The following is a 21646-nucleotide window of genomic DNA, read 5'->3' on the forward strand; positions in this document are numbered from 1 at the left end:
GTAGGGGTTTTCTCTTCCCTTTTTTTGCAGATATAAAAGAGGGCAGGGCTCCTGCAGCTTTAACTGTTGTGATGATAAGGGAATTTCACCCAGTGCTGCAGGCATACAAACAACACCTGCTGAAATTCCCTTTCCTGTGCAACTGTTAAAGAGACAGGAGACCCTGTCCTCCTTTCCATAGGGCCACCCTAAATAAAGTGCGCAATAGTATAAATCCCCTCCCTCAGAATGAAAAATGGCCCCGCAAGTCCGTGAAATCGGTGTGACTGAGAAAAAGCAGACTCCACAGGTTGGGTGAACAGAAACCCAAACGCATTTGAATCTGTGGCAGATTTCTGCACGTGCCTATGGGGAGGGCCGTTGTCACTTTGGATTCGCTAGCCAAGGAGACAACTAGGGGTGTTGTGGCAGTCCGAGAGGAGGGGCGGAGTCTGGCACACTCCTCCCCCAGCCTCCTAGACCCTCTTCTCCAAGCCGCCGCTCAGCGCCCCAGCGCCCGGCTGCTGCCCGTACCCTCAGCGAGCCGCCATTTTGCAGGAAAAAATGGTGGCTCAGATTTCCGTGTAAATGGCAGCCGTTGGCTCCCAATGGCTTTGTGTTCCGTGCAAATTCGAACTCAGACTAGACCAGAACTCAGAATTAACACCTCTCTTGTCTCGAACCCTTGCAGGTGTGACGGGCGCTTTGCGGGTGGACGCCATGAGACCCCCCTGTCTGCCGCTCGTCCTGCTGCTGCTGTTGGAGGGGTCGGCGCACGCGCTGTTCCCCGAAGAGCCCAGCCCAATCACTGTAGCCCTTGATGACTGTAAGTGGGCTTTGGGTCAGGGAGTGGGCTAACAGACAGCTGGGCTAACGTTTCTCATAAAACGACATTCTCATTGTATCTTTTGAACACTGTCCTTGACCTGCTGTCCTTGAACTGTTGGAGAATTTCGTCCCCACTCCCCAGAACACCGGCAGACAATTTGGTTTTTGGCCAGGAACCGAATGGCCTCCCTGGAGCAAGCCGGCAGACTGAACGTTGCAGAGCTCTGCCTAAAACTCTGCTCGTTCCTGTGATGCTTTCTTGCATGGTGTTGCTCACACACACCCGGGAGCTCAGCCCTCTTGAGTAATAAGCACCGAATTAAGGGGGCCATTGAGTAAGGATCCAGACCCAGAGGGAATGGTTCTCTGGCTGCTCTCCGGTGTCTCTACCACTGCACTGAAGCACTGCTGCCCCTGAGAGAGCACCAGTGTTCCAGGCAGAAGGAGCAAAAAGGAATCTCTCTGCTAGGAGCCGCCACCACCCCTCAGCCACTCGGCCTCTGCTGGAGCTGATGATACTTATCACTGAGTATTCATAGAATCATAGAATCATAGAATAGCAGAGTTGGAAGGGGCCTACAAGGCCATCTAGTCCAACCCCCTGCTCAATGCAGGAATCCACCTTAAAGCATCCCTGACAGATGGTTGTCCAGCTGCCTCTTGAATGCCTCTAGTGTGGGAGAGGCCACCACCTCACCAGGCAACTGATTCCATTGTCGTACTGCTCTAACAGTCAGGAAGTTATTCCTGATGTCCATCTGGTATCTGGCTTCCTTTAACTTGAGCCCATTATTCCGTGTCCTGCACTCTGGGACGATCGAGAAGAGATCCTGGCCCTCCTCTGTGTGACAACCTTTCAAGCATTTGAAGAGTGCTATCAGGTCTCCCCTCAATCTTCTCTTCTCCAGGCTAAACATGCCCAGTTGATTCAGTCTCTCTTCCTAGGGCTTTGTTTCCAGACCCCTGATCATCCTGGTTGCCCTCCTCTGAACACGCTCCAGCTTGTCTGCATCCTTCTTGAATTGTGGAGCCCAGAACTGGACACTTTTTAAAAAGAAATAATTCCCTGGCTGCACACCCTAACGAAATGTGCTGCGCCCGCCTATGTCCCCTACCTGTCTTTTCCCGGTTTCCCACAGATGTGAAGCAGTATTCGGTCTTCGTGGGGAACGGGGTAGGGCGGTTCTCCAGCCAAGACGGCGGAGCGGAGCGCCTCAACATCCAACGGATACTGACATTCAATAGGACCTTGTTCATAGGAGACAGGTAAGTCCCGACTGTGCCACCGTTTGGGGCGGACGCTGCTGAGACGTCAACAGGTCTAGCATATTTTTTTCACAGAAATTTGGAGCGTCGCTCGGGATGGAGGGATTGTTTCCAAAGGAGAGCTTTTGGGTGTTGTTCAAGTGGGTTAAATGTGCATTTAGGTGCACGCAAAACACAGACCTTTCCCACCTTAACTAAAGAGTGGGAATATGTAGTCTTTTCTTTTGGAAATGCGCATTTTTTCCCCTAACCAGTGCATTTTCCGAACGTAAGTTCAGGACTAGGTGAGCTTGGCCCCCCAAAGATGGATTTGCATTTCAGGGACGAGTTCTGAAACAAAATTCTTGTACGTCTTGATGTGTAGCGACTTGGGGCTACAGCAGGACTGGAACTTAAGGGCTAGTTAGAATGTAAGCCTGAGGGCAGGGACTGTCTTCTTTACTAATCAATTGTAAGCCGCTCCGAGAGCCTTTTTGGCTGAGGCGTGGGATAAAAATACTCTAAATAAATAACAATAATAATAGTTGTGTGCGCATGAGTTGCCAGTGGTAGGTCAGATGGACCAAGGGCCCATCACGTCCAGCGTGGGAGATGGAACTTTTCGCCCAGGTTGTGTGACCTAATCATCCAAAGTTGGGCTGTGATCCGCTTCGCTTCGCTTTGGAGAAGCGATAGCGGAGTGGCCTGATTCGCCTCCAACAAAGGTGTAGACGAATCGGGTCAGGGGGCTGCGGGTCGAGGTGAAGTGGTTCAGGTAAGTGGGGGGAGGGGAACTCACCTGCCGCTGCTGCAGTCCGTGCGGTGACGGCAATGGAGCCAGGTAAGGGGGCAGGGGGGAGGCAGGTAAGGGGGTGGGGGGAGTTTCGCTTACCTGGCTCTGCCGCTGCTGCCACAGTCTGTGCGGCAGCAGAGCCAGGTAAGGGGGCAGGGGAGAGGGGGGCTTACCTGTGTCCATCGTGGTCCATCACGGGCTTCAATTGAGGCTCCAGCTTGAAGCCGGAAGACGCCACGGCCTTCTCTTCCAGCTTCAACTGGGGCCTCAATTGAAGCTTGCGATGGACCATGATGGAGGCAGGTAAGGGGGCGGGGGCAGAACGTTGAGCCGTTCCTTCCCTCTCCCCAGCATCCCGGCTTGGGTTTGGCTGGGAGCCCCCAGCCGAAACCAAGCCGGGAAGCTAGGGGGGGGCCACTCAGACGGCTCCACGTTCTGAAGTCCAGCGTGCGCCGGAAGTCAGAACATGGAGCCGCCCATCCCCGCCCCCCAGTGTCCTAGGTTGGCTTCGGCTGCAGGGCGGGCGCCCAGCTGAAGCCAAGCCAGGGACTCTGGGGAGCAGGGCGGAAGGCTTCGGAACGGCGCACCCGGAAGGTGCCCTCACTCAGCCAGAGCGGCTCTGGGAGTGGGAGGGCGACTTCCGGGTGCGCCGTTTGGCGCCCCCTTACCTTGGCGCTCTAGGCGGCCGCCTAACTGGCCTCTATGGAAGCGCCGGCCCTGCTCCCACCCATGTTCCCCAGCAACTGGTGCACACAGGCTTACTGCCTCGAATACTGGAGATAGCACACAACCATCAGGGTTACTAGCCATGGATAGCCTTCTCCTCCAGGAATTTATCCACCACCACCCCTTTGAAAGCCATCCAAATTGGTGGCCATCACCACATCTTGTGGTAGTGAGTTCTATAATTTAACTATGTGCTATTTATTTCTCCTGGATCTCCCACCAACCAACTTCATGGGATGACCCATTTGGGCTTCTGGTATTTTGAGTCCACATTCTCCACACCAGGCATCATTTTGTACACCTCAATCATGTCTCCCCTCAGCCTTTCCCACCCACCCCCTGAAGCTAAATAATCCCAGTTGATGTCACCTTCCCTCTAGCCCCTTCATCATTTGAGTTGCCCTTTTCTTCACTTTTTCCAGCTCTATAATATCCTTTATGGACCCAGTATGTCCATGCCTGTCTGTGCAAATGGGTGCGTATAGGTGGGAGTGACAGCCGTCACTCCGAGCTATAGTTGTGACCGCATTAACAAAGCATTAAATCTTTGTTAGAGCGAAAGGGGCCTGAAGCCCAAGTCTGCAGCCAGCATGGCTGAGCTTGCGGCCTGCTGCATCGCCATAGCAACCTGCAGCCCACCGGAAGTACCAAAACAAAAAAGAGGAAAGCAAAGTAAATTAGCGATGGCGGGTCAGCTGGGAGATTTCGAGCGTTTACCATAAGTTCCCATCATCCCCCTCTCTGGAGAGCATGTGCGATGAAGCCTAGTGCCTTGTTGCGTCTCTCGCAACAGGGCTCCTTCTCCCCCATCTCCCGGACTCGGTGGCGTGAGAGTGGTGACCCCCCCTTCATGGGGAAAACCCCTTGGCTGGAAGCGCCCCTCCTAGGACCAGAATCGACGTGTCCAGTAAAGCCAGCTTCTCCCTCCAAATCTGGCACCTCGGACAATGCCCCCACACCTCCGTGGGTAGAGCCGGCACAACCAGCAGCTGAAATTGTGACCATTTCAGGGTTTTCCCCGAGAGAGCGCTAAAACCCTTTTCCGCGGGAAACCTCTCGGGATTCCCCTTCAGGCACGGATAGAGATTTCTCCTCCGTTGACTCTCCCGTTTTCCCGTCCTCTCCCGCCCCCCCTCACCAGCCTTGCCTGCGGCATCCCACCCTGAGCCTCGCACATCATAAATCTGGTTCTGGCTATGTAATTTTTATCTATTTACGTTTTTTAATGGGACTTTTAAACTCCGGGCTGCGCGCATCAGATGGTAGGGTAATGAAGCACGGCCGTCCCATTTGTAAACAGAGCGCTGCCTTCGCTAGGCCGGGAGCAGCAGGCAGCCTCAGCTTTCCTAGGCTTTGCTTCAGATGACTCGGGGGAGAGAAATAGAATCATAGAATCATGGAATAGCAGAGTTGGAAGGGGCCTACAAGGCCATCTAGTCCAACCCCCTGCTCAATGCAGGAATCCACCCTAAAGCATCCCTGACAGAGGGTTGTCCAGCTGCCTCTTGAAGGCCTCCAGTGTGGGAGAGCCCACAACCTCCCTAGGTAACTGATTACATTGTCGCACTGCTCTAACAGTCAGGAAGTTTTTCCTGATCATAGAATCATAGAATAGCAGAGTTGGAAGGGGCCTACAAGGCCATCTAGTCCAACCCCCTGCTCAATGCAGGAATCCACCCTAAAGCATCCCTGACAGGTGGTTGTCCAGCTGCCTCTTGAAGGCCTCTAGTGTGGGAGAGCCCACCACCTCCCTAGGTCACTGGTTCCACCGTCGCACTGCTCTAACAGTCAGGAAGTTTGAGCAGTGCGACGGTGTCATTGTACCATCAGAACAGGAGCTTCAAGGTTTCAAGCCCCATGCCAGCCCACGGCAACTTTGGGCAAATGCCGTTACCCTAACATTTCCCAGTGCTGTCACCACTATTTATTTATTGATTGATTGATTACATTTTTATACCGCCCAATAGCCGAAGCTCTCTGGGGCGGTTCACAAAAATTAAAACCACAGTAAAACAACCAACAGGTTAAAAGCACAATTACAAAATACGGTATTAAAAGCACAACCAGGATAAAACCACGCAGCAAAATTGATATAAGATTAAAATACAGAGTTAAAACAGATTTAAAATTAAGTTAAAATTAAGTGTTAAAATACTGAGAGAATAAAAAGGTCTTCAGTTGGCGATGAAAGGAATACAGTGTAGGCGCCAGGCGGACCTCTCTGGGGAGCTCATTCCACAACCGGGGTGCCACAGCGGAGAAAGCCCTCCTCCTAGTAGCCACCTGCCTCACTTCCTTTGGCAGGGGCTCACAGAGAAGGGCTCCTGTAGATGATCTTACGGTCTGGGCAGGTACATAAGGGAGGAGGCGTTCCTCCTCCCATGTCCAACCCCCCCCCCCGGAACATCCATTCTTGGGGGTGGGGGGCATTGCAGGGCAACCCAAATCCTCTGTGCCCGGATTTCATGCTGCCTTTTACCCTTTAAACAGAACAAAATTAATAATAATAATAATAATAATAATAATAATAATAATAATAATAATAATAATAATACAACTCCCTTTTTAAAGCCATCCCAATTGGTGGTGATCCCCTCAATGCCAGTGCAAGGCTTTAACCACTACACTGCGCTGCCTCACCGCTGGATTTGGGACCCTGGCCTGCGGCATTATTGGGGCACGACACCCTTTCCCTTCTCCCCCAGGATTTGGAGAATCAAAGCACTAACCTTGAAAGAAATAGGCCTGTGAGCAAGGGACTTGTGAGTCCCGAGAGAGATTTGATGAAGAGCGAGGCCATTGTTCCGGCATGCTTTGCTGAGACCTTGGCCAACGGAATGAGGTCTAGACAACGATCCCTCTGCTTTGGTTTCCCTCAAAGCCTTCTGCATCTTTTTTTCACACACACCCTTCATAATATACACCCAGGGACAAAATGAGTTTCAGGTCGAATAACGGGACGGAATAACAGGCTCAAGTTAAAGGAAGCCAGATTCCAGCTGGACATCCGGAAAAACTTCCTGACTGTTAGAGCAGTACGACAATGGAACCAGTGACCTAGGGAGGTGGTGGGCTCTCCCACACTAGAGGCCTTCAAGAGGCAGCTGGACAAGCATCTGTCAGGGATGCTTGAGGGTGGATTCCTGCATTGAGCAGGGGGTTGGACTCGATGGCCTTGTAGGCCCCTTCCAACTCTACTATTCTTTGAGTCTATGATTCCGATCCAGCAGGGCACTTCTTATGTTCTTGATGCACTTTCATCAATGGGAGGAGAACGCGTACGTTTCAAAGACATACGGAACTGGCGCCTGCATTTGGGAAACCGTGCATAACAATTTGCACGGGGTTTCCCGTGAAAAGAAGGGGGGAAACAATGCTCCCAGACTGGAGCAGAGCAACCTCTGCGTTCGAGTTCGGAGGACTTCGGCAGAGTCGGGCTTTGCCGATTCACGCTTCGCTTCCTCGTGCCCGCGATCGCTCTGGCGTATTCCGGGAACCCGGCGCTGCGCTGTTGTTTCGGTAAATTAAAGAAACAAACAAGCCGGAGGAATACGAAGACGTTTGTTTTTAAGGAAACCTTGCAAACTTGAAAAAGCAGAAGAATGCTTCCCTCTCCTGGGGGTTTCCCTCAATTTGTCTTTTTCTCTCCCCCTCCCTTCTTTTTTTCCAACTTAGGGATAGCTTGTACCGCATCAGCTTGGAACCTGCCTCAGCTGGCGAGATGCGCTACCATCGGGTAAGTGGAAAACCCTGAAGCAGGAAGGGGTCCTGAAGCCAATCTTTTGCTGTTGAGCTTGGGGAAACGGTGACGACCATAGGGAGGCAGCGAACATCTGTGAGGGCTGCGTCTAGCCCTCCTGGGCCCAGGTGGATGCTCCCAGGGCTGGAATGGACCCATGGCTGAGTGCTTCCCCAAGAGAATTTGGGCAGGGGGTCTGCCCCGGCTTCCAGATCATGCCCTTTCCCTCCGCTCCTTTAAGGACCCCATCGGCACGGAGTAGAAGCACGCAATTTCTCCAAGTCTAGGGAAATTGCGCACTTTCCAGGGTGTCTGGAAAGTGCGCTTTGCACCCTGAACCGATGATGGCCTTAAAGGCCCCCAAAAACGCAAGGGCGTTTATGGGGCCTCTAAGGTCGCCATCAGCATGGTGGCTGCCATTACTGCAGTGGGGGAAAGGTCCGAAGCCGGGTGGGCGGCAGGACTAGGGTGACCCTATGGAAAGGAGGACAGGGCTCCTGTATCTTTAACAGTTGCATAGAAAAGGGAATTTCAGCAGGTGTCATTTGTATATATATATATATATAGAACCTGGGGAAATTCCCTCTTCATCACAACAGTTAAAGCTGCAGGAGCTATACTAGAGTGACCAGATTTAAAAAGAGGGCAGGGCTCCTGCAGCTTTAACTGTTGTGATGCAAAGGCTGGTCCCTTTACAGCAGGATTTTGCAACTTCCTGCCTGTGGGTGTAATCTGGCCTGTGGAGGGTTTCTGTCTGGTCCCCAGAGGCTTGGGTTCCCTCCATTGGTGCCCTCCCCCTTCCCAAGTCCTGCCCCTCCCCCCATCTGGAGGTTTACCAGTAAAGTTTACAGCGATAACATTTGTTTTATCATCTTTCCAGTAGATGCGTACAGGTGGTACATTTAAATTGCACTCTTCATCAAGGACTTCATTTCAAAGATGTTTCTTTTTGAAAATTTTCAAGCGCTTTAAAAAAAAATCATTGGGGGGTGGGGAACGAGATGGCAAAAAATGGGATGATCAGGACTTCTCAGAAGGGCCCGGATCAAGATGAGGCCGGGAGCAACGGTATGTTGTCAGGGGTGGCGGCAGCAGAACAGCCAGAGGGCAGCTCGTGGACCGTTCCCACTGTAGAATCATAGAATCATAGAATCATAGAATAGCAGAGTTGGAAGGGTCCTACAAGGCCATCTAGTCCAACCCCCTGCTCAATGCAGGAATCCACCCTAAAGCAGCCCTGACAGGTGGTTGTCCAGCTGCCTCTTGAAGGCCTCTAGGGTGGGAGAGCCCACAACCTCCCTAGGTCACTGGTTCCATTGTCGTACTGCTCTAACAATCAGGAGGTTTTTCCTGATGTCCAGATGGAATCTGGCTTCCTGTAACTTGAGCCCGTTATTCCGTGTCCTGCACTCTGGGAGGATCAAGAAGAGATCCTGGCCCTCCTCCGTGTGACAACCTTTCAAGTCTTTGAAGAGTGCTCTCATGTCTCCCTTCAATCTTCTCTTCTCCAGGCTAAACCTGCCCAGTTCTTTCAGTCTCTCTTCATAGGGCTTTGTTTCCAGACCCCTGATCACCCTGGTTGCCCTCCTCTGAACACGCTCCACCTTATCTGCATCCTTCTTGAATTGTGGAGCCCAGAACTGGACGCAATACTCCAGATGAGGCCTAACCAGGGCCGAATAGAGAGGAACCAGTACCTCACACGATTTGGAAGCTCTACTTCTATTAATGCAGCCCAAAATAGCATTTGCCTTTCTTGCAGCCATATCGCACTGCTGGCTCATATTCAGCTTGCGATCTACAACAATTCCAAGATCCTTCTCATTTGTAGTGTTGCTGAGCCAAGTATCCCCCATCTTGTAACTGTGCATTTGGTTTCTATTTCCTAAATGTAGAACTTGGCATTTATCCCTATTATATCTACTCAATGCCCCCCTCAATATGACGCTTATTGCTTGAGACATTAGGGTGTGCCTGGGCACATCCGGCACACCCCTTTCACATGCCTATGTTTCAGGGCTGCACCATTGTCTGCATGTACAGATCCTTTTGCCACCCTTTTTAAAATCTGAAACTCCTCTGTTGTTTTCGATTTCACACAGAAACTAACCTGGACGTCAAACCAACATGATATCAACATCTGTCGGATGAAGGGAAAACACGAGGTAAGCTAATTTCACTCTGTCCTGGTGGAAAATGTCAAAGTTATAGGCAGCAGAAGGCAAACTGGGCCTCCGTTGCAAATCACGAGACACTTGTAGGATGTTATTTCATTTTCTCTTCTTTCCTCTTTTAGTTGCCTCCCAAATGGGGGCTCTCTGGTTTATCTGCCTGAAATTTGGCAATTATGATGCCCGGGGGCAGGAATAGGAATAGTAGAATGTCTGCAAATTCCATGCCGTTTGTAGGAGAAACAGCGAAGTTACAAGCAGCAGAAGACAGGAAAAATTGCCATCAAAATTTATGCTGTACTACTTACTAGGGATAGTGGAAGAATCCGGTTTGGGGTGGAACTTGGTGCATTTTCACCAGCTCGGCACACACACACACCCCTTCGGAAGCTGGCTCGTCTCAGTGTGTGCTGAGTTGCACAAACCTGCATTTTCCCAGGGGTTTTTTTTTTTTAATGTGCAAATCCCAATTCGCTGCTCATCGGTTAAGATGCTGCTGTGTATAAATATGCCTGCTTTTTAGGGCTGTGCTCCGCTTCGTTTCGGAGCGTAGAAGCAATCGCGAGGCGACCTGATTCGCCTCCGACAAAGGCGGAGACGAAGCGGGTCGCGGGGGGGCTGCGGATCGAGGCGGAGAAGATTGAGACCAAGCGGATCCTTCGCCTCGATCTGTTGCTCCGAAAAAAAGGTAAGTGGGGGGCTTACCTGGTGCTGCTGCAGTCCGTGTGATGATGGCGGCAGAGCCAGGTAAGGGGGCAGAAGGGAGGGGGGCTTACCTGCTTCTGTCGCGGTCCGGCGGTGGCTTCAACTGAGGCTGAGGCTCAAACCGGAAGACCAGGCTGCAACTGTGGCCTGCCCTTCTGCTTTGAGCCTCGGCTTAACATGACGCAGCTGCCGGAACGTGACGGACGCAGGTAAGGAGGGAGGGGGGGCCTTACCTGGTGGCGGTAGCGCCACTGTGGAGCTCCGATTCAGATCCGGAGCTCCTCAGCGGACCATAGGTGGATCAACGAGGGGCAGAGCGGGCCCGATCCGGAATTTGTGGATCGGGCGCCGAATGAATCGGGGGGGGGTCCGTGCACAGCCCTACTGCTTTTCACAATGCCGGCAGATATGTTCTTTGTCTGCAGGACTCTCCCCAAACAGCTGTATTGCGCACAATAAACCAGAGTCGCCTTACAACCAAAGTGCTTTTTATCCTTGACAGCACAAAATCGCAGCTGGGAATCTTTACGGAAATTGGGGCTCTGCACAACATCGCCGCTGCGGAACGGCGGGCGTAAACAGCCCTGCGCTTCTGCAAAGTTACGCAATTTGTGCTATTTCGGGCCGCAATTTCCGTAAATATTCCCAGCTGCAGTTTTGCGCAAATTATGGTTCGCAGGCCCAAAAAAGAGAAAGATGCGTGCTCTTGCGGGGCGCCCAGAGTCTGGCGGCTTGCCTCACACGCCCGTCAGGGTCGGGCAACTGGCAGGAGTCCAGGGTGCAGAACATGACCAGGGGATGCTCTTCCTACCTCATCGACACAATCAGGGATCTTGGGACCAGGTTTCACGGTGTAACAACACCGCAGTTGCAAAACTCAGGAACGGGAGAGTATTTTTGCCCCATGACATAGACTGTCCCACTGAATTATCACAGGGAAGAGCTATTTTGGGATGGGTGGGTGGGTGATGTCCTCTCCGTTTTCAGCTAAACTTGAAATGGTTAGATGAAAGCATCAGCAGCTAAGCTAAGGTGCCTTCACATACACTGAGCTCAGCTGCAAGGTGTTCGCACACACCCATTCCCAGCTGCAAATATGCTTCCCTTCCGCCCCCCCCCCCCCAAGATCCCATGAGCTTTCCTGCTCTGGTCCAGAGTCCGATCGCTGGTCCCGTGGGAAGCGTTGACGCTTCTGCCACATACGCAGCCCAGGGAGGCGTTAATAGAATCTGGAAATTGGATTTCGCACCGATTATGAGATGTGTCTGTTCCGATCAACAGACCGGAAATAATTAATTACAAAACCAATTATACGAGCCTCCTAATAAATCACATTTGATATAAAATGGTTGCAGGGAGCTGGGAGGCGTGCGAACACCAGGCGCCCAGTGTGAGCAGAAGTTTCCCCGGAGGCAGAGAAAGAGGGAGGTTTGGGAGGGGGCAGAGAGGGCGGCTTCAAAATGTGAACTCCCAGGGTCAACTGCGGTTTTTCAACGACGAAAGCACTTTGCGCGTGCTCAGAGGCTGCTTCCATCTCTACTGCGTCCTTCTGACGTAGCACCCCGAACCCGTTGGGACAAGCTGTGCCCGGCCCGGGTGGTAAAGTCAGCTGGGACCGGAATCTCTCAGGAATCATTTCCCAAACGGCTGCTCCCCAGGTGTTCCAGACTGCAACTCCCACCAGATGGGGAAGATGGGACATGTGTCGCCTAACACATTTGGAGGACAACGGGTTGTGGAAGACCTGCCCTCTGGAGCAGCGAACTTCTTTCCCTAGACAGAATTGGCAGGTTTACCTTTAGAGCAATGAGGCTCCTTGATTGCACAGAACCAAGGGCAGGGCTGTGACTCACCCAGGGACACAGCAGGCAGCCTCCTCTAAGGACCGGATCTGACTTCATAGAATAGTAGAGTTGGAAGGGGCCTCTAAGGCCATTGAGTCCAACCCCCTGCTCAGTGCAGGAATCCACCCTAAAGCATCCCTGACTGATGGTTGTCCAGCTGCCTCTTGAAGGCCTCTAGTGTGGGAGAGCCCACAACCTCCCTAGGTCACTGCTTCCACTGTCGTACTGCTCTAATGGTCAGGACATTTTTCCTGATGTCCAGCCGGCATCTGGTGTCCTGTAACTTGAGCCCATTATTCCGTGTCCTGCACTCCTGGAAGCTCTCAAGGATCTCCCCAGTCCAACTCTCTAACCACTATGCCACACTGCCCCTCCAAGCCCCCAAAGCTAGGGTGACCCTATGGAAAGGAGGACAGGGCTCCTGTATCCTTAACAGTTGCATAGAAAAGGGAATTTCGGCAAGTGTCATTTGTAGGCATGCAGCACCTGCTGAAATTCCCTCTTCGTCGCAACAGTTAAAGCTGCAGGAGCCCGGTCCTCCTTTCCATGTGGTCACCCCACCCAAAGCTCATTCGGAGCCTGGTTTGGGAGCCTGATTACTGATAGCTCTAGATCTTGCTTTTGGGTGCATTGATCTAATGTCCAAAATCCATCATGTATTTTACCTCTACATGCGTTGCCACAACCCTGTAGGGTAGGATCAGAATTATTAAGGGGGAGTTAAGGCTGAGAAATTATTATTATTATTATTATTATTATTATTATTATTATTATTATTATTATTTCTTACCTGCCCTCCCTTTGGAGATAGGTAGCCAAAGGCCGCTAAATTCCCCCCCTACACACACACACACACAAACCAGAAAATCCTCAAATTGGCCAGAGTTGCTGCAGATTGAGTCTGGCACCATCACAAGAGAGGACCTCTCTCAGCGTCAGACCGCTGGACCCCTGAGGTTCTGGTGCTGTTCCATTTTTAGCTAGCCCCTGGCCCTACTGCCTTTGACATGCATTCGCCATCCGTAATTTGCAAGGGCCCGTTTTCGGTTTTCAGAAGTGCTTTCCGTTTCTGGATGGTCAGAACGCCGCCTTTTGGGCCTTCCAAATTGGCAGAGATGACAGTTTCAGGAGAACGCTAGAAATTAAGGGATTGCGGGAGAGAGAGACAGAGAGAGAAACACCCTACCCGGCTCCTCAAAGACTTGGGGTTTTTTGCTCTCCGTGCCGGCCTGCTCCGAAACCATGGAAACAGAGAGAAAAAGGGGTGCTTGGATGGGAGAAAGCGGAGAGAGGCGATGAAAATCTACAATAGAAATACAAAGGTCTGCGCTACAGCAGGCATTGAGCGGGGAGAAGGATGGAGGGGCAGAATTTCTTTTCATACGGGGTCTTCATTCCAGGCTCAGCAGGTGTGCTCTTACATGTTCGTTAGTTTTTTGTTGGTTGGTGGGTTGTTGCTGGTGGAATGGCTTGCAGACAGAGCTACAAACCAGAAAGCTCCAAATTCGAATCCTGCCCGAGCCTGCCCGATTCTTCCTTGGATGCAGCAGCCCTGCCCCCATGAGACCCTTGGGAAGAACCATACTGGCCAACTTTACAGGGATGTTGTCAAGGAATACAGAGGGATTTGCTCTGTGCATTCCAAAAGGGAGCGGGGGGGGTGGAGGCTAAAACGAAGCGCCTTTTACCAGCTCCGAATCGTCTGGTGGATTGGATTGTGATTGTGTGTTCGGTGGGAGGTGTCATCTGGAAACAGTGGCAAGTGGCATCCCTAGGTTTTTGAGGGCAAGATACCCTCTAGGGCTGTGCACGGACCCCACGAACCGCTTCATGGCCCGCTCTGCAACTTTCGGAGCGAGCCGATCCGCTTCGGGTCGATCCGACCCTCCCCCGCTCTGCTTCGGAGCGAGATCCGGAGGGGCGGCTCGAGATTTCCCCCCCCCCTTTCCTACTTACTTGGCTCTGTGGCAGTCGGCAGAGGCAGGTAAGTGGGGAAGGGGGGTCAAAATGGGGTCCGAATAAGCCCCCATCCCCCCTTACCTGGCTCTGCCGCCGTCGCTGCACAGACTGCAGCAGCGGAGCCAGATAAGTCCCCCTTCCCCCCACTTACCTGCCTCCGTCGCGGTCCAGTGCAGGCTTCAACTGAGGGCCAGACCTCAAACCGGAACAGCAGGCCGCGGCCCTCAGTTGATCTGCAGCTCCCCCAACCCTATCTAGTTCAGCCTTTGGCAGAGGCGGATCGGGTCGCTCCGCTTCGGATTCGTGATCTGAATCGGAGCGGAGCGGAGCCCTAATAGCCTGTGTGAGGCCCCCTCCCTCAATGAGCCTGCCTTCTCCCCACCGTTGTCACCAGACACTCCTCCTCCTTCTCCTCCCCGTGGCTGCCACTTGCTTGCCTGGCAAGAGAGCCTGGGAGCAATTAGGCCGCAGCATTAACACATGAAAACCTAAACAACTCAGGACCAGGTGACCTTAGAGATCGCCTCACCTTTTCTGTCCCCATCTAGAACTCACAGATCTCAGGGTCTGTGAGATTGCATAAGATTGCATTTAGGATGCAATCTTATGCATGTTAGGACAGGGGGGGAAAGTCCTACAACTCCCAGCATGCATCAGCCAGGTTGTTGCATGCTGGGAGTTGTAGGACTTTTTCCTGTCTAAACATCCATAGGATTGCGCCCCGAATGTCACAGCGCCCACCCTCTGGAACACCCTCCCCTCTGACATGGCCTCTTCCATCTGTATTTTTAGCGGTCTGCTGCAGACCCGCTGCTTCATGCCGGTGTTCCCGGAAGGCTGACCCAGCCTGTGTGTCTGTAGTTGACCAGTGATGGGGGTTTTCCCCTTGTCTTTTTATCATTATATGTTGCGCTTTTCTCTGCTTCGGGACCCCCCCCTGGCAAGCGGTAGATAGAACTATGCAATAAATGAAATCGATCCATCAGTTCTACCAGTGCGCGCTGCAACCAAATGCTGCAGCACAGCTACAACTTCAGAAAGGCGACCCCTCCCCCACAGGGGATTCCAGCCAGCCAGGCAACTATACATTGTAAGACACTCAAGCAAATAAAGTTAAGGCTCATTACCCTGTTCCAGTTTTCCATTTTTCTTTTCTGGCTGTCAGTCATCCCCGAGCTAAAATATACTAAGCTGAGTTGGGGGGCAGGGGTGAACCTTTGGGGTTTATTGGGGGTTAGACTCTTCTGTACTTTGCAAACCTCTGGGTCCCACAAGCTTCTTGATAGCTCTTGCTCTCATTCCTCAATGGGCCCAGCTTTTGTCCATGTCTGTTGGCACTCACCACCTGGGTTTGCTATTAAAAGGAAGTAACAAAAATAATGATAATGTGTTTTTGGTTTTTTTAAAAAGATTTTTTTTTTTAAAAAAAAAGCAATTTAAAAAAATTGTTCAAGAATGGCTGGAGCACTTGTCTGATGAAAATATCCGCAAATTGGGAAGCACACACTCATTCTGTTCCCCTTCCCAGTTCGATTTGCACAAACTTCCTAATTTGCACAAATTTCTTCAGTGGACTGAATCATTCCCGTTTTAGTCCCCGGAGGAAATCTATGCAAAATTGGGGGCATTTCCTGTTCAGGATTCTAGCGATTTCCTAATTTGCGCAAAATTCTTCAGTAGACTGGATCGACCCATTTTAGTCTATAGAGGAAATCTGAGCAAATTTGGGGGGGATTTCCTGTTCAGAATTCTAGCCATTTCCTAATTTGCACAAATTTCTTCAGTAGACTGGATCAGCCCACTTTGGTCTATAGAGGAAATCTTCGTAAATTTGGGGGGTTCCTGTTCAGAATTCTAGCGATTTCCTAATTTGCGCTAATTTCTTCAGTAGACCAGTTCGACCCACTTTAGTCTATAGAGGAAATCTGCGCAAATTTGGGGGGCATTTCCTGTTCAGAATCCTAGCGGTTTCCTAATTTGCGCAAATTTCTTCAGTAGACTGGATCAGCCCACTTTAGTCTATAGAGGAAATCTGTGCAAATTTTAGGGGGGTTCCTGTTCAGAATTCTAGCAATTTCCAAATTTGCGCAAATTTCTTCAGTAGACTGGATCAGCCCACTTTAGTCTATAGAGGAAATCTGTGCAAATTTGGAGGGTTCCTGTTCAGAATTCTAGCAATTTCTGAATTTGTGCAAATTTCTTCCGTAGACTGGATCAGCCCACTTTAGTCTACAGAAGAAATCTGCGCAAATTTGGAGGGTTCCTGTTCAGAATTCTAGCAATTTCCTAATTTGCGCAAATTTCTTCAGTAGACTGGATCAGCCCACTTTAGTCTATAGAGGAAATCTGTGCAAATTTGAGGGGGGTTCCTGTTCAGAATTCTAGCAATTTCCGAATTTGCGCAAATTTCTTCAGTAGACTGGATCAGCCCACTTTAGTCTATAGAGGAAATCTGTGCAAATTTGGGGGGGGTTTCTAGTTCAGAATTCTAGCAATCCAGAACATCGTTTGGTGCGATGGATAAAGTGGGGAAAGAGTGGAGTAAAGAATCCAGCTTTCAACGGAGGCAGGGAGGTGCTGGGCTGTAGCTCTTAAGACTTCTTTTCCGTCTCGGCCCAAGAGCCGGCCACGCAATGTTACGGACGCTTGAGCATGTGAGGAGTGCCTTTCACTTTGCAGGCCTCATCGCTTCCCTTCTCCTCCCTAGGCAGAATGCCGGAATTTCATCAAAGTGCTACTCTTGCACAACAACAACATGCTTTTTGTGTGTGGGACCAACGCCTTCAACCCCGTCTGTGCCAACTACAGCGTAAGTTGCAGGGGATCCGAGCTGTACCCAGGGCGGGAGTGGAGGCTGGTGACTCCGTTCTTGGCGGTTCTGTGAATCCGCCATCTGGGTTTCACACAGAACCAGCCAGAACTCCAAAGGAGCTCTCCAAGGTGCCGACCCTATTTCATAGAATCATAGAATAGTAAAGGCCATCGAGTCCAACCCCCTGCTCAATGCAGGAATCCACCCTAAAGCATCCCTGACAGGTGGTATTTGGGGGATAGGGTTCAACACCTTGGATAGCCTTTAGAGTTCTTGCTGGTTCTGCCTGAAACCCAGAATGGTTTCACCGCCCCGCCAAATTCAGAGCCACCAGCTTCCACGGAGTGTCAGATACATTCCTGGCTGCTACTCAAAGCAACGTCTCTCCTCAATGGGACCAGAACAGAAACTTCTCCATCTCCCCTCCACATTTGTGGCCAATTCCAGGATAATCTGTCCCAGCCTTCTCCCAATTTCGTACCCTCCTGAGGTGTCGGACTTCAGTTCCCATCATCCTCAGCCATGCTGGCTGGGGATGATGGGAGTTGAAGTCCAGCACCTCCAGAGACCACGAGTTTGGGGGAACCCTGCTCCATTCAATTTGCCTTCCCCTCTATCCTGTTTTTTCTGTCCTTAGCTCAGTCCTCATTGGGATGTTTGATATATTCGTCTCAGGGTTTGTTTGTTTTTAAAAAAACCTATTTTGCGGGGCGCACTTCTGCAAACCACTGGGTTCCCCCGAACCTGCTCACCCCTCCGTCTTGCAAGTGGGCATGGCCATTTTGCCTCCAAAATGATCGGCACTCATGCCTGAAGATGAGAGATAGAAGGAAGGGTCAGTGAGGTTCCTTTGCTGCCCATTTTGAAATTAGACTACAGGGGTGGGCGATCCGGGGCCCTCCAGGAGTTTTGGACTCCAACTCCTACCATTTCTGATCATTTGCCATTCTGGTTGGGGCTGATAGGAGTTGTAGTCTTTCCCCCTCCAAAAAGTTCCAGCTCAACGTTCTAGCCACTATAGAGGTCCGCTGGTCTTCTTACCGTCTTCTCTTTCTGTCAGATGGACGCCCTGGAGCTGATAGGCGATAATATCAGCGGCATGGCCCGGTGCCCCTACGATCCGAAACACGCCAATGTCGCTCTCTTTACAGGTCAGTGTGGTGGGGCGGGAAGTATCACACACACACACACACACACACATACACACACACACTTGCTCTATTTAATATCTTTAATTCTATTTATACCCCCTTCTCCCAAGAAGTGAAGACAGCAGTGGAGGTATCTCTCCTTCTCCCCCTTTGGCAATATTATATTCACAACGACCCTGTTGGGTAGGCTTGGTTGAGAGAGGGGGGGGGGTCGGGGGGAGACTGGAACAAAATCACCCAGTGACTTTTGTGAAGCTTTGTTTCCTGTTGGGGTATGCACAAGTTTCCTTTCCGACTTTTATCTGCACGGCGATCCATCTCAGAGGGAGTCTGCAAGCGCAGCTGGAAAATGAGACTTTTGAACCTGAATTTAGTACGAAGCTCATGGTCTGGCATTTGAGCCTATAACTTTGGCGAGCGGATATTGTTAATAACTTGTTTCCCCCCCCCCCCTTACAGGACAGTTAAGTATCTCTGTATGGTTATACAAAAAATGATTAGATTCCCAAAACCCTGTGTCAAGCACGGCCGTGCCGTATTCGGGTTTTAAAAGACGTGGGGAGTATGTGGCATTACCGACATTTCTATTCCCTTGCGTATGTCTGGATGATTATGTCTAGAGAGTACGCAACGTTGGACTGAGTGGGTGTGGCTGGTGATGCTGCGGAAAAGGGGAGGAGTCTATATATGGGGGGCTGAGTGGTTCTGGGGCTTCGGTGGGCGATTGTGTTTGGAGGGTAGATGTGTTTAGCTGTGTGATTTCTTGACAGGAGTTGTGTGAGGAGTGAGTGAAAAGAAGATCAGAGGGACTAAGGATTGTTATTAGATTTGTTTCTACCAGTATTCTTAAGAACAGGCAGGAGTTGAATAGAATTTGAAAGAATCATAGAATCATAGAATAGCAGAGTTGGAAGGGGCCTACAAGGCCATCTAGTCCAACCCCCTGCTCAATGCAGAAATCCACCCTAAAGCATCCCCAACAGATACTTGTCCAGCTGCCTCTTGAAGGCCTCTAGTGTGGGAGAGCCCACAACCTCCCTAGGTAACTGATTCCACCGTCGCACTGCTCTAACAGTCAGGAAGTTTTTCCTGATGTCCAGCTGGAATCTGGCTTCCTTTAACTTGAGCCCGTTATTCCGTGTCCTGCACTCTGGGAGGATCGAGAAGAGATCCTGGCCCTCCTCTGTGTGACAACCTTTCAAGCATTTGAAGAGTGCTATCATGTCTCCCCTCATGATAACAATATCATGATAACAATATCTCAGAACTAAGAACTGTAAATAACAATAAACATTTTCTTTATTTTGCTACCATAAAACCACGTGTGTCAGTTTGGTTGTGTCCCTTGCTCTATTGGTTCATAAATAATAACGCATTACATGAAACCTTCAGCCTGCTCTATTCACAGAAAAGCCTTTTCCAAATCTCCTTACCTTTTCCCTCTGCTATAAGGGAAAGGTTATACTTTTTCTTTTTACCCCTTCCTCCGGTATTTAAGTGGGGTGCTTAGCCTGAGGGAGGTGGGCACGTCAAAGCCTTGTGTGTGAGGTAGTGGCATCGCACCTTTCCTCCTAGGGCAGCCTTCCTCAACCTGGGGCGCTCCAGATGTGTTGGACTGCACCTCCCAGAATGCCCCAGCTGGGGCATTCTGGGAGTTGTAGTCCAACACATCTGGAGCGCCCCAGGTTGAGGAAGGCTGTCCTAGGGAGTTCCGCCCCTTTCCGGGCCCTTCATCCTCTTCTAAGTTTGGCAGTTCGTTACGCGTTTAGGCTCAGTCGCCCATCTGTAAAATGGGCACGTTGGCCTACTCCGTGACATCCCGCGGCGCTAAAGATGACATCAGGACACCAGAACAGCCGACCAAATAGCCTGCCCGCCTTCTAGCTCTTAAATATCTTTTAAGTTTGACCCTTAATTGTTATTAAACTTTCTTTCTCCCTCCCTTTCTCTCTCTCTCTTTCTTACTCACTCTACACCTTTTCCTGCTCATTGCTTTCCTCCTTCCCCCCCCACCCGATCCATCCGACTTTTTCTCCGTCCTCATTTCGCCTCCTTCCCCATCGCTTCACGCAACCCGCTTGCTTTCTCTTTTCCTTCGCCCATTTTAAGTCCCGCGGGCCGAGCTCCAATTCCCCCCACGTGGTGTTATTAACGAACCCCTGCGCCTCTCGCTCCCCTCCCTTTCGCTCCGTGCCAGCATAGCTCATCCATTCTTCTCCTTCTCTCTCCTCTTCTCTCTCTCTCGCTCTCGCTCTCGCTCTCCGTGACAGGGGGGATGCTGTTCACCGCCACGGTGACGGATTTCCTAGCCATCGACGCGGTGATTTACCGCAGCCTCGGAGACACCCCGACCCTGCGCACCGTCAAGCACGACTCCAAATGGTTCAAAGGTACGGATCCATCCATTCCTTCTCATTTAGCATTGAGCTAAATGCTGTTCTATGATTCTATGATTTAAAAAAAATACCTTTCCTTCCCATTGATGAAGACATTTAAGAACACCATAGAATCATAGAATCATAGAATCGCAGAGTTGGAAGGGGCCTACAAGGCCATCGAGTCCAACCCCCTGCTCAATGCAGGAATCTACCCTAAAGCTTCCCTGACAGATGGTTGTCCAGCTGCCTCTTGAAGGCCTCTAGTGTGGGAGAACTCACAACCTCCCTAGGTAACTGGTTCCACTGTCATACTGCTCTGTCAGGAAGTTTTTCATAGAATCAAAGAATAGTAGAGTTGGAAGGGGCCTCTAAGGCTATCAAGTCCAACCCCCTGCTCAGTGCAGGAATCCGCCCTAAAGCATCCCTGACAGATGGTTGTCCAGCTGCCTCTAGTGTGGGAGAACCCACAACCTCCCTAGGTAACTGATTCCACTGTCATACTGCTCTGTCAGGAAGTTTTTCATAGAATCAAAGAATAGTAGAGTTGGAAGGGGCCTCTAAGGCTATCAAGTCCAACCCCCTGCTCAGTGCAGGAACCCACCCTAAAGCATCCCTGACAGATGGTTGTCCAGCTGCCTCTTGAAGGCCTCTAGTGTGGGAGAGCCCACCACCTTCCTAGGTAACTGATTCCACCGTCGCACTGCTCTAACAGTCAGGAAGTTTTTCCTGATGTCCAGCCGGAATCTGGCTTCCTTTAACTTGAGCCCGTTATTCCGCGTCCTGCACTCTGGGAGGATCGAGAAGAGATCCCGGCCCTCCTCTGTGTGACAACCTTTCAAGTATTTGAAGAGTGTTATCATGTCTCAGAAGAGCCCTGCTGGATCAGACTGAGGGTCCATCTTGTTCACACAGTGGCCGACCCACTTTCAACCAGCTGGGACCAACAAAGCAGGTCATGGTGTAGTGGCTAAAGTGTTGGAGTCGAGATTCCCCACTTGGCCATGGAAACCCACTGGGTGACTTTGGGCCAGTCACAGACTCATAGCCCAACCTACCACACAGGGCTGTTGTTGTTGTGAGGATAAAATGGAGAGGAGGAGGATTATGTATGCCACCTTGGGTTCCTCAGAGGAAAAAAGGTGGGATATATAATTAATAAATAAATGATGCAACAGCACCCTCCCACCCATGTTCCCCAGCAGCTGGTGTACATAGGCTTACTGCCTCTGACACTGGAGGTAGCACATAACCATCAGGGCTAGTAGCTGTTGATAGCATTCTCCTCCAGGAATTTATCTAACCCCTTTTTCAAAGCC

At 50.9% G+C, this 21646-nt stretch overlaps 1 protein-coding gene across 1 annotated transcript in view; it reads left to right on the forward strand.

The window, feature by feature from the left end:
* The first annotated feature begins 673 nt into the window (after positions 1-673).
* Positions 674-21646, forward strand: part of SEMA6B (semaphorin 6B) — a 40111-nt gene continuing 19138 nt past the window's right edge. The window contains exons 1-7 of the mRNA XM_063147272.1: positions 674-805; positions 1947-2073; positions 7247-7307; positions 9413-9475; positions 16697-16798; positions 17862-17952; positions 20223-20342. Of these exons, the coding sequence (XP_063003342.1) occupies positions 700-805; positions 1947-2073; positions 7247-7307; positions 9413-9475; positions 16697-16798; positions 17862-17952; positions 20223-20342 (670 nt within the window). The 5' untranslated portion in view covers positions 674-699. The remainder of the gene's footprint in view (positions 806-1946; positions 2074-7246; positions 7308-9412; positions 9476-16696; positions 16799-17861; positions 17953-20222; positions 20343-21646) is intronic.

This window comes from Elgaria multicarinata, chromosome 23, assembly GCF_023053635.1.
Source record: "Elgaria multicarinata webbii isolate HBS135686 ecotype San Diego chromosome 23, rElgMul1.1.pri, whole genome shotgun sequence".
Classification (NCBI taxonomy): Eukaryota; Metazoa; Chordata; class Lepidosauria; order Squamata; family Anguidae; genus Elgaria; species Elgaria multicarinata.